The sequence below is a fragment of the Pseudorasbora parva genome, chromosome 6, assembly GCF_024679245.1.
Source record: "Pseudorasbora parva isolate DD20220531a chromosome 6, ASM2467924v1, whole genome shotgun sequence".
Lineage (NCBI taxonomy): Eukaryota > Metazoa > Chordata > Actinopteri > Cypriniformes > Gobionidae > Pseudorasbora > Pseudorasbora parva.
In genome coordinates, this window is record NC_090177.1 from 13264859 (window position 1) to 13281723 (window position 16865).

The 16865-nt window shown below is 37.2% G+C and overlaps 1 protein-coding gene across 2 annotated transcripts in view; it reads left to right on the forward strand.

Annotated features, from left to right (window-relative positions):
* acap3a (ArfGAP with coiled-coil, ankyrin repeat and PH domains 3a) overlaps window positions 1-16865 on the forward strand; it is an 88636-nt gene that overhangs the window by 48422 nt on the left and 23349 nt on the right. For both annotated transcript variants that reach the window (XM_067445676.1, XM_067445675.1), the window contains exons 5-10: window positions 2791-2849; window positions 3965-4148; window positions 5394-5438; window positions 5534-5629; window positions 6469-6543; window positions 12631-12642. In XM_067445676.1, coding sequence (XP_067301777.1) covers window positions 2791-2849; window positions 3965-4148; window positions 5394-5438; window positions 5534-5629; window positions 6469-6543; window positions 12631-12642 — 471 coding nt within the window. The remainder of the gene's footprint in view (window positions 1-2790; window positions 2850-3964; window positions 4149-5393; window positions 5439-5533; window positions 5630-6468; window positions 6544-12630; window positions 12643-16865) is intronic.

Consider the following 16865-nt stretch of genomic DNA (forward strand, 5'->3'; position numbering starts at 1 on the left):
GTTTATGATGCTATAAAGCGACTCGCAGTCGAAAAGAGTGAATTGAACCGCTTAGTTTTGGGGCGTTACATCACAATCTGGGTTTATTGCCCTACCGACATTTCAGATCATTTTCCGGTTTGTGTTGTTGTAGTAAAATGTGCTGATGTAATCAATGACATTTGTTTGGGATTATGTTTGTATTATGGAGAATAGGCCTTCAGGTATTTTTTTCCAAGAAAAACTGCATGTAATGACAAAAAAACACTGAAAATGTGAAGAAATAAAAAAAAAATCTATTTATTTAAAAATAATAATAATAACTTTCATTCATATAGCGCCTTTCACAAACCCAAGGACGCTTAACAAACAGCAAGGTGAAGGGAAAGGGGGAAGGGAGAGAAACCAGAGCAGCTATGGTCCATAGGCCTCAGTGGAGAGGTGTGTTTTAAGCTGGTTTTTAAAGCTTGCTAGAGATGATGCAGAGCGGATGGCATAAGGAAGCTTTTTCCTAAAGTGAAGGTGCACCCACACTGAAGGCTCTATCACCAAACGTCCGTAGCCTGGACTTAGGGACAGCGAGCAGGTCCTTGTCTGAGGACCGCAGGGACCGAGCTTGGTTGTAAGGATGGAGTAGATCAGTCACATACTGAGGTTTAAGTCCATTTAGAGATTTGTATGTCAGGAGGAGAAATGTATATTTGATCCGTGATTTAACTGGCAGCCAATGAAGCTTCTTTAGGATTGGAGTAATATGAGATCCAATTTTTTTTGTAAGTAAGCATCCTAGCCGCAGAGTTCTGTACATACTGGAGTCTGTCAGTAGCTTTGCTGGGCAGACCAAACAGGATACCATCACAGTATTCGAGTCGGGAGGTGATGAGGAAGTGGATTAGGGTCTCGGCTACAGGGTCAGAGAGGCAGAGCCGGAGTATAGAGATGTTCTTGAGATGGTAAAATGCCGTTTTAGTAGTGTGTTTAATGTGTTGCTGGAAGGACAGAGTTGAGTCCATGATGACGCCTAGGTTGCGTACTTGAGGAGATGCTGATATTGGACAGCCATCCACATCCAGTATGAAGTCATCAACTTTTTTAAGAAGTGACTGAGGAGCAAACACTAAGAATTCGGTTTTATCTTTATTGAGTTTAAGAAGGTTACTGTCCGGCCAGAGCTTTATGTCCTTCAGGCAGTTGATGAGTGTCAGTGGTGGAAGAGGAGTGGAAGGCTTAGTACTGATGTAGAGCTGGGTATCAACAGTATAGAAACGGATATGTAATCCATGTTTACGGATGATCATCCCAAGAGGCAACAAATAGATATTAAACAATAGAGGGCCCAGTACCGATCCTTGCGGCACACCGTGTAAGACTGGCGCCAATCCAGAGCAAATATCCTTAAGGGTGATGTATTGTTGCCTGTTGGTGAGATAGGATTTAAACCAGACGTACATAGTACCAGAGAGGCCAATGAGATTTGAGAGGCGAGTGAGAAGAATGGATTGGGATACCGTATCGAAGGCAGCAGAGAGGTCTACAAGAATTAGAATTAAGTTTTAGGTTGTCTAATATAAAACAAAGCCTTATTGCATATCGCATTTTATTGCAGCCCTAATACATTATAATATATATATAATTATCTCGTTTGTATTATATTTTAACCATAATTTCAAGATCTGGCTTTGCGGCCTATTTTCTGTGAGAGTCGACCAATCACAGTTTTTCTTTAGTTTTTATGTTCAATTTAGTTTTTTTAGTTTTTTATTATTATTTATTTATATATATTTATATTTTTTTATATATTTTTTTATATATTTATTATTTTTCTCAACTAGCTTGGTACCACAATGATATATTGACATGAAAAATATAATCAAATTCTTTTGATCTGATACCATCTGTATAAAATTGACATTTTAACCCAGATTTATGTCCGTCCGGATATACTAATTTACTAAATACTGAATATTTCAGAAACATAAAGATTATTTATTTATTCTTGCAGTCTAGAAAAATGCCCTTTACACCAAAGCTCTTAAAAAGCCCTGAGGGCCCAGCGCTCTGGGATCATTAGTCTTGATGTCCCCTTGTGTCTTCTGTGGTGATGTGGATGTGACTAAACCACATCCTAAGTATCTTGCATCCCCTCTCTTGTTTTTCTGTTGTTTCCTTTGCTCCCTCTCCTTTCTTTCTCCTCTTTCATGTCGCTCCCTCCCTGCCCGAGTGACCTATTTAACTCCGCCGCTGCAGCATGGCATACGCGATCAGCTCGGGCGTCCCTGCGCAGAATCTCAATGAGGCGCAGGGGTGTGATGATGATGATAGTGTGTGTGTGTCTGTGTGTGTGTGTGTGTGTGTGTGTGTGTGTGTGTGTGTGTGTGTGTTGTGAGGTCATACTCGCAGGTTTACATCCTTTACAGCTCAGATTAAACAAAGGAGAGAGCGCCATCTAGTGTTGATAATGGATTATTACAGGCAACATGCACAAAAAACGGCTCCCAACTACATCTTATTTTACAGGGTAATCAGTCATTGCTGAGGGGTTTTGTTTGAGTGTTTATGGTCTAACAATAATCCTAACTTTACTTCCTAAATCATAGGACAATGATTTAGTGATATGATTTCTGATCAAGGACTATTATGTTGACTAGTGAAAATGTCCTAATAAATAAAAGCTTCATCTTGAGCTAGAGCTGCCTGCGTTTCTCAGGGAGTAAAGCCTGTCTGATGAAGAAATACTCAGATGTCTTTGGCTCAAACTAAGATGGTACATTTATACGTTTACATTCATGTGTATTATTTTGTGTTTTTCAGATCCTGTTTGATCAAGCTCAGAGATCAGTGAAGCAGCAGTTGCACAACTTTGTGAAAGAGTGAGTGTACTGGACTATAATAGAACACATATTGCAGTGTTACTTATCCTGCTAAAGAACTGTTTATTTAACATGTTGACGCAATATCGCTATTACTGTAGTCAGGGCTGCACCATATGGGGAAAAGTCAAACTGCAATTTTTTTTCAGATAAAAATTGTTATTTAAAAAAAAAAAATTCTTTAATATCTAGGTTTGCTGCACTTGTATATAATATAGAATTGTGATTTCTATATCCTCCATCAGCAATTTTTTTTAACCAATAAGCCACCCACAAGACCCTAGCAATGCCTTAGCAACTACTTACAACACCATGACACACACACACACACATATTAATAATTTATATATATATAATTTTTCTTTTTTATGGCTTCTAAAAGCTCTTAGTAAAATAAAAGTATATTAGCATGTCTATTAGAGTATTTTCAGAAATATTTTTATTGCAATCATATTTTTTGTACGTGATTTTCTCTTCTTGAAGAGAGAAAATTAAACGCTTTTAAGATAACCAAGAGAAACTCACTGAACGGTCAGTGATGTGGAAGTATTGCTCTGTTTTTTATTTTATTTTTACTTTTGCAGATGTCGAAAGCATTCAAAATCAAACGCGTTGAGGAGAGTTTTCTCATTTATTGCTTCCCGCTGGGTGACTCTAAATAATGATCTGACTTTTGGAGTTCATTAATAATTAATGTGTCCTTATGGAGGTTAATGGAGACAGGTTCCTATCCATTTATCACAGGTGATCACTGAAAATGCAATGGGCGGAAGATTTATGTGGTTAAACTAATGGCATTTCAGGAAGATCACTGCGATGTGAAGCTTTTATTAGATCCATCTGATCTCCCATGTGCAATTTTTTTTCCAGATAAAATTAATATTTCAGAGATACTCTGTTAAAATAAAGACAATTGCCTCTCAGATTCACCCTGAAAGTGCTGAAGGAATGGCTCACCAAAAATGAAATTTCTCACTGAAAACCTGAGATACTGTGAAATAGTATTCACGTTCATACTCACGTTCCTCGGGCTCAAACCTGAAGCCTCCATATCAGCAGCCCAGTTTATTCATTAGGCTATGAGCCATCAAACGGATATCTGTCTGTTCTTTCAGTGACGTGCGTAAATTCAAGGACACGAAGAAGCACTTTGACAAGGTGAGGGAGGATCTGGAGATAGCACAGGTGAAGAACGCACAGGCACCTCGAAACAAACCCCACGAGGTGGAGGAAGCCACCAGCACCCTCAACTTCACCCGCAAGTGCTTCCGACATCTCGCACTGGACTACGTGCTTCAGGTAGAAGAAACTCTATACATATATATATATAAAACACTTCACAATAATGTATCATTTGTTAGAAGTAGGTGATGCTAGATTTTGTCCATGGGGAATAATTGATTGGATGGTTGTGGTTTTCTATTGGTGGATCTCATGTCAGAGACCGGTTGTTCCGCCCTCACACCAGTAAACACATCATCAGAGAAGAGAAGAGCTGTTGCTGCAAGAGATTACAGAGGCCAAATAATGTTGTGCACCGAGAAATCATTTATAATAAATACTACAATATTCTATAAAAAAGTTAGAATTGTCCATTTTGATTTCATGGTGACTTTAACATGAACTAGCAATCGACAAATCTAATTTACAACATTTATTAATTTTTAATAATGTTAATAAAAAATGTTCTTATCATTTCACAGGTCATTAATGTTAACAGATACAATAGACATAGATAGATAGATAGATAGATAGATAGATAGATAGATAGATAGATAGATAGATAGATAGATAGATAGATAGATAGATAGATAGATAGATAGATAGATAGATAGACAGACAGACAGACAGACAGACAGACAGACAGACAGACAGACAGACAGACAGACAGACAGACAGACAGACAGACAGACAGACAGATAGATAGATAGATAGATAGATAGATAGATAGATAGATATAGATAGATAGATAGATAGATAGATAGATAGATAGATAGATAGATAGATGATAGACAGACAGATAGACTAGACTGATAGATGATAGACAGACAGACAGATTGATAGATGATAGACGGACGGACGGACGGACGGACGGACGGACGGACGGACGGACGGACGGACGGACGGACGGACGGACGGACGGACGGACGGACGGACAGATAGATAGATAGATAGATAGATAGATAGATAGATAGATAGATAGATAGATAGATAGATAGATAGATAGATAGATAATAATAATAATAATAATAAATTTTATTTATAATGCACTTTATATTAAACAAAATCTCAAAGTGCTAAAATAGACAGATAGATAGATAGATAGATAGATAGATAGATAGATAGATAGATAGATAGATAGATAGATAGATAGATAGATAGATAGATAGATAGATAGATAGATAGATAGATAGATAGATAGATAGATAGATAGATAGATAAACAGACAAGACGGTGGATGGATGGATGGATGGACGGATGGACGGATGGACGGATATGAACAAATACGAGCAAATTATATTAATCTCTTTGTTTCCCATATAGATCAATGTCCTTCAAGCCAAAAAGAAATTTGAGATCTTAGATGCGGTAAGTATGAGTGACGTATGTTTTCCTGGTATCTGTAAATGTAAAGCTTTATTCAGGACTGTGCAGCATCTGTATCTGTATCCTGTTTTCTGCAGATGTTATCCTTCATGCATGCCCAGTATTCCCTATATCAGCAAGGCTACAACCTGCTGGATGAGATTGACCCCTACATGAAGAAACTGGCTGCTGAGGTGAGCAGTGTTCCCTATGGGCGCTATCGATTTACCTCCTGAGAGCTGCATTGATTTAGTTTTGTTTGAATAAATAAAAATAAAATAAAATAATATATTTTATTTTATTTAAAAAAAAGCTATTTGTCTACATATATAGTCTATTTAATTTAGTCTTTGTATCATGTCATGTATTAAATTTGAAGTTTTTTATTAATTTATAAAGCTGTACAAAATAGGATTTTTTTTAAAACAATACATATTTATATAAATAAATAAATTACAAATAAATGCATTAAAAAATATATTTGATTTATTTATTTGTTTGGTTTGCATAATTAAAACAAAGTATATCCTCAAAACATTTAATATGTTTATTCAATTATCTGAATCCTTTTTCGTTTTTTCATTTTGAGGTCACAGTTTGTTTGCAAAGTTATGATTAGACATATGGGCAGTCCTAGACTCGTACAACTGAACAATTTCTCGTGACAAGACTAATCAAACCAAAATTGTCTCTGAAAAAGAGGTTTGTATAAATTCCTCAGTATCGACTATCCTCAAATTTGGAACTGTGAAGTCATTTTTAGGTGGTATACTGTGCTTTGTGTGTTTAAGTCCTAAAACACATTCACCTCAGACCAACAAGCGCCTGATCTCTATCTGATTTCTGTCTAATTAGTTCATCGACGAACTGTTACATCACTAACTTTAGTCCTGACCCTGAGTCACATCTGAAAGCGCAGTGCTACAATGGACAGAGACAGACAACCAATGCCTGCAGATAATGAACAGGATCATGTTTTCTTCATAAATACACCAGACAACAACAAACTTAATGACTGTTCATCTTGTCATAGCTGGATCAACTGGTGATCGATTCAGCGATGGAGAAGAGAGAAATGGAACATAAACATGCCACGATTCAGCAGAGGGTAAGAACGAACACTCACACATCTGTATAATTTTAAATTAATTTATAAAAAATCTAATATAAAACTAAAAAATATACTTCTAAAAATAGAAGTATAAAACTTCTAATCGCCAGGATTTTTGACCATTTTCACAAAAATGTAATAGCCCATAGAATATTTTGTTTTCTGAATATCTGAGCATGCAATATATCAAAAGATAGAGCTGACCCTTTTTTTTTTTAAACAAAAAACAATAAAAAAAAGTTTTATTCTAGCTTCATGCATTCCTTTTTTATCAACACTTGAATATGGGTAAGTTTCATTAAGGGTTAGTTCACCCAAAAATGAAATTGATGTCAATAATGACTCACCCTAATGTCGTTCCTCACCCGTAAGACCTCCGTTCATCTTCAGAACACAGTTTAAGATATTTTAGATTTAGTCCCAGACCATATGCAAGTGTATGCACACTATACTGTCCATGTCCAGAAAGGGAATAAAAACATCATCAAAGTAGTCCATATGTGACATCAGTTAGTTGATTAGAAACTCTTGAAGCATCGAAAATACATTTTGGTCCAAAAAAAAACAAAAACTACGACTTTATTTAGCATTGTCTTCTCTTCCTTGTTTTGTTCAATCCTCAAATAAAGATTCAAACGGTTATGAATCAGTGTATTGATTCATGATTCGGATCGCGTGTCAAACTGCTGAAATCACGTGACATTGGCGATCTGAATCATGAATCAATACGCTGATTCATAACCGTTTGAATCTTTATTTGAGGATTGAACAAAACAAGGAAGAGAAGACAATGCTGAATAAAGTCGTAGTTTTTGTTATTTTTGGACCAAAATGTATTTCTGATGCTTCAAGAGATTCTAATGAACTAACTGATGTCACATATGGACTACTTTGATGATGTTTTTATTCCCTTTCTGGACATGGACAGTATAGTGTGCATACACTTCCATACTCTCGGACTAAATATAAAATATCTTAAACTGTGTTCTGAAGATGAACGGAGGTCTTACGGGTGTGGAACGACATTAGGGGGAGTCATTAATGACATCAATTTCATTTTTGGGTGAACTAACCCTTTAAAAAAATTTTTTGACTGTATTCAGATCAGATTCAGAGCGATGATCAAACACAGATGGACTAGATCAAGTCCATCAACACTCCTAATGCTTGTGCAGTCCTGTCACTCGACCTGGGTCAACATTTCATTCAGTAACATTAGATAGTTTTGATTTATATAATGTTTAATGTTGATGATCATGTTATTTTACGAATGCATCTGCTTACATACGATCGCTTGTTTTGCTGCGTCTTTGCGTGCATTTTGATCAGAAGATTCAGTACTCATTCAGAAGATGCGTAATAAGCGCCCCCCTAGTGTGTAACAGTGAAAACACGGAAACCTGGAAAATTCTGTGATTGGCGAGGAGTTGTGAGTTTCAAACAAAATGACTGCTGACAGCTTCTGTAACCCGATCAAAGCTTGTTAATGAACGCACTCTTGCTATTGCTCTGGTTGATGTGCGCACGCTCAAGTGCCTATAAGAGGAATTCCGCCCTTAGGGCTTAGGGCTGTGTATTGCCAAGACTCTGGCGATACAATACGTATCACGATACAGGGGTTACGATACGATATATTGCAATATATTGCGATATTGTAAGATAGGCAATATATTGCGATATTTCTTTTTTGTGTGTTTTTGTTTTTTATAATTTAAAAGAATAAAGAACACAACCATAAGCCTAAAACACGAGACAAAGTATTTTATTTAATTAATACAGTATAATTTATAACACTAATCATATGTAATGTGCAATCTAAGTTAAGGGAAATGTAAAGTGACTGCAGGATTCTTTATGTGTAAATGTTTTAAAGGTTCACAGTATAGCAGTGGCTATTTAACAACAGAAAGTGCAGTCCATTTCATGACTGAATGACTGTTTGTTTTATATTTAACACAGCAGCCCCGATCATACAGAACGCGTTTTTGCAGCGAGAGGTGCCTTTTTTGAATGGATTTCGGTTGGCAGAGAGCGTTATGCGCGCTGGGCGCCTCGCGTTTTTGAAGGAGCGCTCCGAGCGCATGAAGTTGAAAAAAAGTCCACTCTGAGCGGAAAAGCGTGCAACATCACGCTTATGTTCTGTTGTCCAATCGAATGAATGAAGCGGCGGGCCTTCCGTTGTGTTGACCGTTACATTGATTTGACTGACAGTACAGGTGATTCGGGGGTTGCATAGAAACATTAAAGCGCACCTGAAAAACGCGTTCTGTGTGATCGGACCCTAAAGCTGTTTTCTATAAAGCAGTCTATTGTATAAAGTGCTATTTCAAGTAACGTTACTGAGCTGCAGAGCTGGTGCATCCATATCCACATCGCTATTATCTTTCGTTCTCCTGCCACCGCTGTCAGTTTTGGCGTGTGTTTATTTTGTTACTGAGAGGAAAACGTGCAGGACATACTATCGAAACACTTCTCAGCAGCGCGGGTGACATCAGGATGTTAACCGAGCTCTCTGTTTCAATGTGTTTCCCGAGTATTAGATTATAACTTGGCCTATTTTGCAAACAAAATGATTCTTGTCGATTTCCTTAGTGGCTTCTTTATAGCTGAAGCCAACATGAGTCCACACTTCAGCTCTGTATACTGCAGGAGCGGAATAACGCTATCGTCTAGAGAGCTGGGTTTGCTAATGTAAACGCTAGCACTTTCACCTTGCGCTTCTCCGGGTCCGCGTCAGTTATACGTTCTGAGATAACACTGCCATGTAGCGGTTGGGTGTTATACAGTCTGTGGTTTAAACCGAACACAAAGCCACGAATCTTGGATGTAAATAAATGAATATATAAATATCGATTCAGCGTTTTTGAGAATCGATACAATATCGCCAAACATAATATCGCGATATTCACGTGTATCGATATTTTCTTACACCCCTATTAGGGCTGTGTATTGCCAAGAATCTGGCGATACAATACGTATCACGATACAGGGGTTAAGATACAATATATTGCGATATTGTAAGAGGCTTCTTTTTTGTGTTTTTTATTTTTTAGAAAGATTAATTTAAAAGAATAAAAAACACAACCATACACATAAAACATGACAAGTAACTGTTTTATGTAATTAATACAGTATCATTTATATCACTAATCACTATTTTGTACAATCTAAGTGAAGGGAAATAGTAAAGTGACTGCAGGATTCTTATGTGTACATGTTTTAAAGGTTCACAGTATAACAGTTTTTCATTTCTAACATATAGCAACTAAAAGTGCATAGTTCATTCCATGACTAAATGACTTTGTTTTATATTTAATTCTGTAAAGCTGTTATCTTTAAAGCAGTTTACTGTATAAAGTGCCATTTCAAGTAGGCTACTGGAGTGCAGAGCTAGTGCATTCATATCCACATCGCTATGATCAGATGCTTTCGTTCTGCTGCCACCGCTGTCAGTTTTGGTGTGTGTTTATTTGGTTACTGAGAGGAAAATGTGCTATATTCTATCGAAAAGCTTCTGAGCAGCATGGGTGACGTCGGGATGTTAAGCGAACTCTCCGATTCAATGTTTCCCGAGTACTGGATTCAAACTTGCCCTATTTTACAAGCAAAATGACTCTTGTCGATTTCCTTAGTGGCTTCTTTGTAGCTGAAGCCAAAATGAGTCCACACTTCAGCTCTGTAAACCGCAGGAGCGGAATAATGCTATCGTCTCGTGAGGTTTGCTAATGCTAATGCGCACACATTCACCTGTGGTTCTCCGGCTCCGCGTGAGTTAAGTTACGTTCTGAGAAAACACTGCCATCTAACGGTTGGGTTTTATAAAGTCTGTGAATTAATTCGAACACAAAGCCACAAATCTTGGATGTAAATAAATAAATATATTAATATCGATATCGTGTTTTTGAGAATCGATACAGTATCGCCAAACATAATATTGCGATACTTACGTTTATCGATATTTTCTTACACTCCTATATGGCATACAGAGCCTTACGCCGCATTCACACGGGGCGTAGGCGTTAATGCTTGACGGAGGGCGTGGCTGAAGCTGGGTGCTGACGCGAATGGGAAGCGTTAACGCCTACGCCCCGTGTGAATGCGGCGTTACGCTGCATTCACACGGGGCGTAAGCGTCAACGCTTCCCATTTAATTTGAATGGGTGACATCATCCGTTGCCGAACTGAATTGTGGGTTCCGTCACGTCGCTTCACTCGCGTTGCAAGCGGCAGAAGTTGAAGATTTCTTAACTTTTCAAGCGCCAGCGCAGGCGTCATCCAATCAGATCGCCGTATGCAAATATCCTACAGCAGGCGCTAGCCAATTGCGTTCATTACTGCTCCGTGAACCATCCAGGCGCAGCTCCCGGACCAGTGCGTGATATTCTTCCCGCTGTCTGTGCTTTTTTAGGATTGAATATACCCAACAGCTTCAAGCACCTGTGCAGTGCACTGACAACAACCACAGGGGCAATCGCATTCGCACATACAACCAAATCGGCATCCAATTCGTCTCACAGACTAGCTGTCAAAAAAGGCGCTTTTTTGTGTTGTGTTGTGGTCCAAGCGGCAAGTAAGTTAATGTGATTGGCTGTTGTCACTATGACGATCGCATCAGCACCAAGCTTCAGCCGCGCCCTCCGTCAAGCGTTAACGCCTACGCCCCGTGTGAACACACCATTACTTGGAAAAAACATGGAATTCTGAAGGAGTGTATTTGGCACAGAAATACTTTTGGCCATGTTTAGCATGAGAATCCAACTCTTTAACAGTAAAATAAGTCAGAATGCATGAAATAGCATTAGACATCCCATTTAAGAAAAACCTTGATATCCACTTTTTTTTCCTAAAGATGCTCTGACTAACAGTACTGCTGACTCATGTCTAATGATTCTAATAACAGAATTAGGCTGTTAAAGACAGTAATCCTTTAAAGAAAGTAAGTCTTCAGCATTCTTCAAACTGGAGTCAGTGATAGAGGATTATTCATGCTTTAATTGGACTAGTCGAAATGCTAAAAACACAACTCCTAATTCCTTTTCGTAGCACAATAAAGTTTGATTGCAGAACTAGGTTAAATTCGAAGAGAAAAAAGATAAAAGCTACGGTGCTCACGCTCACGTCTTGCCTGCGTCGTTTTCCCATCCTCTTCTTTTTCATGTTTTCTCTCCATTTTCAAAACATTAAAAGGAATATTGATTTTAAGGTTTTTTCATGTTGTTAAATAAAGCCTGGAGTTATTTAAAGACATTTTTATGGATACTTTCTCCATCTGTGTTTGTACTTTTGTTTTTCTGGCAGGATTAGAAAAAAATCTTCTGTCCTCAAATGTTCCGGTTATTTAATGATGTTGAGCAGACAAATATAAGTGAATATATTTTGGGTGAACAGAAAATAGACTTTGCTGAAGTTCCTTTAGAAGATTCTCCGCAAGAGCTCTGACAGCTCTACTTGTGTTTTCTGACAGCTTCTGACATATAGTTCATCACCTTTCTGTGAAGAAATATTTACAGATGGATATCTGCATTATATTAGCTCTAGTATTATGATTCCCATTTTACTAACAGGAAGCTGACTCTTATTAAAGTATTTATTCTTCTTTGTTAATGCTAGTTAAATAAAATACTGTTCATTGTTAGTTTATATTTAGTCAGGTTTATTTTCAGATACAACTTTTTATTTTAATCATGTATTTGTAAATGCTAAAAATACATTAAATAAGATTAACATATTAATCTTATTTAATGTATTTTTAGCATCACTTATAAGTATTTTTCATTGTTAGTTCGTTTTAACTATGAAGCTAGCAAATGTTAAAAAACAGAATCTTATTGTAAAGTGTTACTGTATTACTATTGTAATATAACTGCACTATAAAATACATGTAAATTAATATTTTATAATAAGTATATCAATATTTTATAGCAAAATTACAAGACTTATGTCGTCATTTCTTTACTTGCAAGATTTTTTAGCAAAAATCTAGATAAATTAATGTGTGTTCACACAACATGTATATTTCTAATCTTCATTTTTAATTTGTTTTCTTTCCTCTGGCGCTCTGGGACTGTCTTCATCCTGATTTAGACTCTGCTACAGGTGAGTGTTTTACTCTAAAGCCCTACAAATATAGCTTATTAAAAGTCTGCTTTAATGTGATGGAAGCACTCTGAAATTTCCAGATGGCTTTTAGAGGGAAAAAGTGTAATTTTGCACATGATCCTGTGTTGTGTAACTGATGATATAATTACAGTGCAGTGAGATCGATTTATGTGTCCTACAAACGTATCTGGGTTATGTAACGGCTGATGGCAGTCCCATCATCCTCCACTCAGCACAGCAATTATTCAGTAGATGTTTGTCCCTCTATGGACTTATTTTTTCAGTTTCTTGTGGTTGATGAGAAGGCAGAGAGATGTTTTTTGGGATTTCTTTGGATGCGGTTGATCTTCAGTATTCATTCAGGAAACACTCAGTCACACTCCATTATAGCAATTACCCATAAACCATGGTGACACAGTATTGGGCTTTTGGCATCAGTTAGGAACATATGGCCTCAGAGCCACTTAAAAGAGAAACATACCCGTAATTCCATAATGTTGTGATTTTTAAACCACAGATGCCTGTTCTGTTTCTGAGTAATTGTCTTCTGTCACAAACCCTCTGGTTGTTCTTACGAACCCGCTTGTTTGAAATGCATTCAGTACAATGTTGAACACTTTTGTTTTATTTGTAGCAACAGCCAAGTCAAAAGAGCTCTCCCTAAAGTATTTTTTCTGCAATAAATGGTTGCTAGGGTGTTTTGAGTGGTTGCTTGATGATTGCTTACTGGTCCAATTCAAAAGGGCCCACCCCAAAGTCTCTTTCTGGATTAAGTGGTTGCTAGGGTGTTCTCAGAGGTTGCTAAGGTGTTCTGAGTGGTTGCTTATTTTTCAAATCAGAACAATCCTAAAGTCTCTTTCTGGGTTATTGTTAAGTAGTTGCTAAGTGTTCTGAGAGGTGTTCATGTGTTCTGAGTGGTTGCTAAGGTGTTCTGAGAGGTTGCTAGGTGGTTCTAAGAGGTTGCTAAGGTGTTGTGAGTGATTGCTAGGTGGCTGCTTATTTTTCAAATCAAAACAGCCCACCCTAAATCTCTTTCTTTGCTATTCTTAAGTTGTTGCTTAAATGTTCTGAGAGGTTGCTAGGTGGCTGCTTATTGTTCAAATCAAACAAGCCCACTTATAGGGTCCTTATTGGTTGCTAGGGTGTTCTGAATGGTTGTTAGGTGGTTGCTCACTGGTCCAGGTCAAAAGAGCCCAGCCTAAAGTCTCTTTCTGGATTAAGTGGTTGCTAGGGAGTTCTGAGAGGTTGCTAAGGTGTTCTGAGAGGTTGCTAAGGTGTTGTGAGTGATTGCTATGTGGCTGCTTATTGTTCAAATCAGAAGAGCCCTCCCTAAAATATATTTCTTTGTTATTGTTAAGTTGTTGCTTAGATGCTCTAAAAGGCCACTTATAGGGTCCTTAGTGGTTGCTAGGGTGTTCTGAATGGTTGTTAGGGGGTTGCTTACTGGTCCAAGTCAAAAGAGCCCAGCTTAAATTCTCTTTTTGGATTAAGTGGTTGCTAGGGAGTTCTGAGAAGTTGCTAAGGGGTTGCTAAGGTGTTTTGAGTAGTTGCTTATTGTTAAAGTCAAAGGAGCCCACCCTAAAGTCTCTTTCTGGGTTATTGTTAAGTGGTTGCTAGGTGGCTGCATATAGTTCAAATCAAGCAAGCCCATCTAGAGGGTCCTTAGTGGTTGCTAGGGTGTTCTGAATGGTTGCTAGGGGGCTGCTTACTGGCCCAAGTCAAATGAGTCCAACTGAAAGTTATTTTCTTGGTTGTTAAGTGGATGCTAGATTTTTTCTGAGCAGTTGATAGGTGGTTGCTAGGGTGTTCTGAGTGGTTACTAGGGTGTTTGTTTACTGGTCCAATAAAAAAAAACACCCTGCATTCTCTGGTAATATGATATACTATGGCAAATAAGCAGAAGCAACAATTATATAGAGAATTTTTATGACTGTATATAGTTGGTAGGACCCACAGTGAGGCATATTTCTTGCATAATTAACAAATCATTAATTGTGTTAAAAGCATTTTGACACATGTGCTGACGTATTGACGAAAATCTAATATGTGTGTTATTTCAGTTGCTTGAGTTACAGCTTGTTGCAGTCTCAAAATACAGCCTGTGAAAATAGGATAGTGCCACCTAGTATGTGATGTGAAGATGTGTTAATGTTTCACAGATTAATGACATTATGTGTCTGTTATTACAGTAGACTCAGATGGTGTTGTTTTGTGCTATCGGATAAAGTAAGCATGAGGCTCTTGAAGTCTTCATTGATGCACAGCAAGTAAAACTGCTGTTCTAATGGCTTCACTGCACTTCACTACAAATAAGACGCCCTAAATTTGAGGTTTAATATTTCATCCAGTGTTTTTATCCCACTGGAATACTTTAAAATTTGATGGACTTTGTAGTTCAAACAGACGATGGCTTTTATAAGCGCTCGCGTCATCGCCAGTTCCTAAAATAGCGGCGATAGTCTTCTGCAGGCTTCCAATGTTTTGTGAGATGCTGCACAGAAGATTTTTCAACCACAGCTGACAGGTATTGAAACATTTCTGATTTTTAATCACATTTGTTTTAAGACGAACATTCAAATATTTGGTTAATTGCTCTTTTAAATGATAATAAGAAGCATTTTCACCTTTGAAGTAAAATGTTGACGAGGTGAAAAGGGAATGATGGGTTGTGGACTAAACATTTTAGTAACATTATTTTATAATATTTGCTAAAAAATTGTAATGTATAAGATATTATATATATATATATCCCACTTGATCCCTGCGGTCCGGCGTCGGGTGCTCAGCTCGTGGGACGGCAGCTGTATGTTAATGAGCTCGGCTCAGGCAGTGGGCAGCAGTGGGCAGGTGGAAGCGCACATGAGTGACCCTGCTGAAGCTGTACGGCTGACTATGAGAGCGTGACTCACACACGCTGCATTGACTGCACTCTTGATTGCGCTGCACACTCGCTGAGCTGAGCCGCTCCTAGAGGACCTAATGATTTTAAAATACATAAAACATTTAAGGATGAAGATCTTTGGAAGGTTGGACTTCACTTTGGTGAGTTAGTGCATTAATACTGTCGGCTTTCATGTTTACATTCTGTAGCTGAATAGAAAGTGATAGGAATAGGAATACATAACAAATATAATTTCCTTGTCTGCCTTTTCAGGATTTGTAATTTATTTTTTAATGTTTAATATAATATAAATGCATGCATTTGTCTGACAGTTTTGCATTAAAGCTTCACTAAAAATGCATGTAGCCCAATTAGTGTATGTATGTATGTATGTATGTATGTATGTATGTATGTATGATATATATATATATATATATATATATATATATATATATATATATATATATATATATATATATATATATACATATATAATAAATACAACATTTTATTTATATATATGTCTTTATATGTTCTCTTTTTCTCTTAATCTTTCAACTTTCATAGATTTAAAGTTATGAGAGCATAACTGCATTTTATCCGTGTGTTTTTAAGTGTGTGGGAATATGGCAGAGCAGGAGAGCGAGTGAAAGGGAGGGTGTTTTCTGCACCATTCAGAAGTTGAGCGAAGCATTTAGTCTGTGCTGTAAGCAGACACATGGACTGAATGGACGTGAATGTTTGAACAGTCACCCTGCTGTGGATTTGGGTAAAATGAGTGACTATAAATAAGCCACATATTGTTCTTAAGAAGAAAAGACTAGAACTTGCGAGCTCCAAGCCACAATACTAAAGAAATGTGTAGTTTGCAAGGTGGTTAGCGGTGTTGGAGAGAGTTATTTTTTAAAGTAATGCATTACAATAATACGTTACTCCCTAAAAAAAGTAATTAATTGCTGTACTGTTACTTTTATGACCAGTAATGCTTTGTGTTACTTTTGCGATAGTTTTTCTAATCTGGGCTGGGCTTGCTTGTTTGTTTGTTTGTTTTTTATGGCAAAAAGAAATGCAAATTCTCACCTGTCATTCAATACATGGGAAAACAAAGTAACTTGCATTACATTTAAAAAAGTAATGATGATATTTTGTCGTAAATTTAAAATTAATGCATTTTTTGAAAAAAGTAATCTGATAACGTAACTCTGATTACTTGTACTTGTTACTCGCAAGACTGGTGGCTATTATATTGTATATTCTAGGTGGTTGTTTACTTTTATTTCTTACATGATTATATTAAACAACATTGTCCCCTGTGCATTTAATCATTCTAACCCTTCAC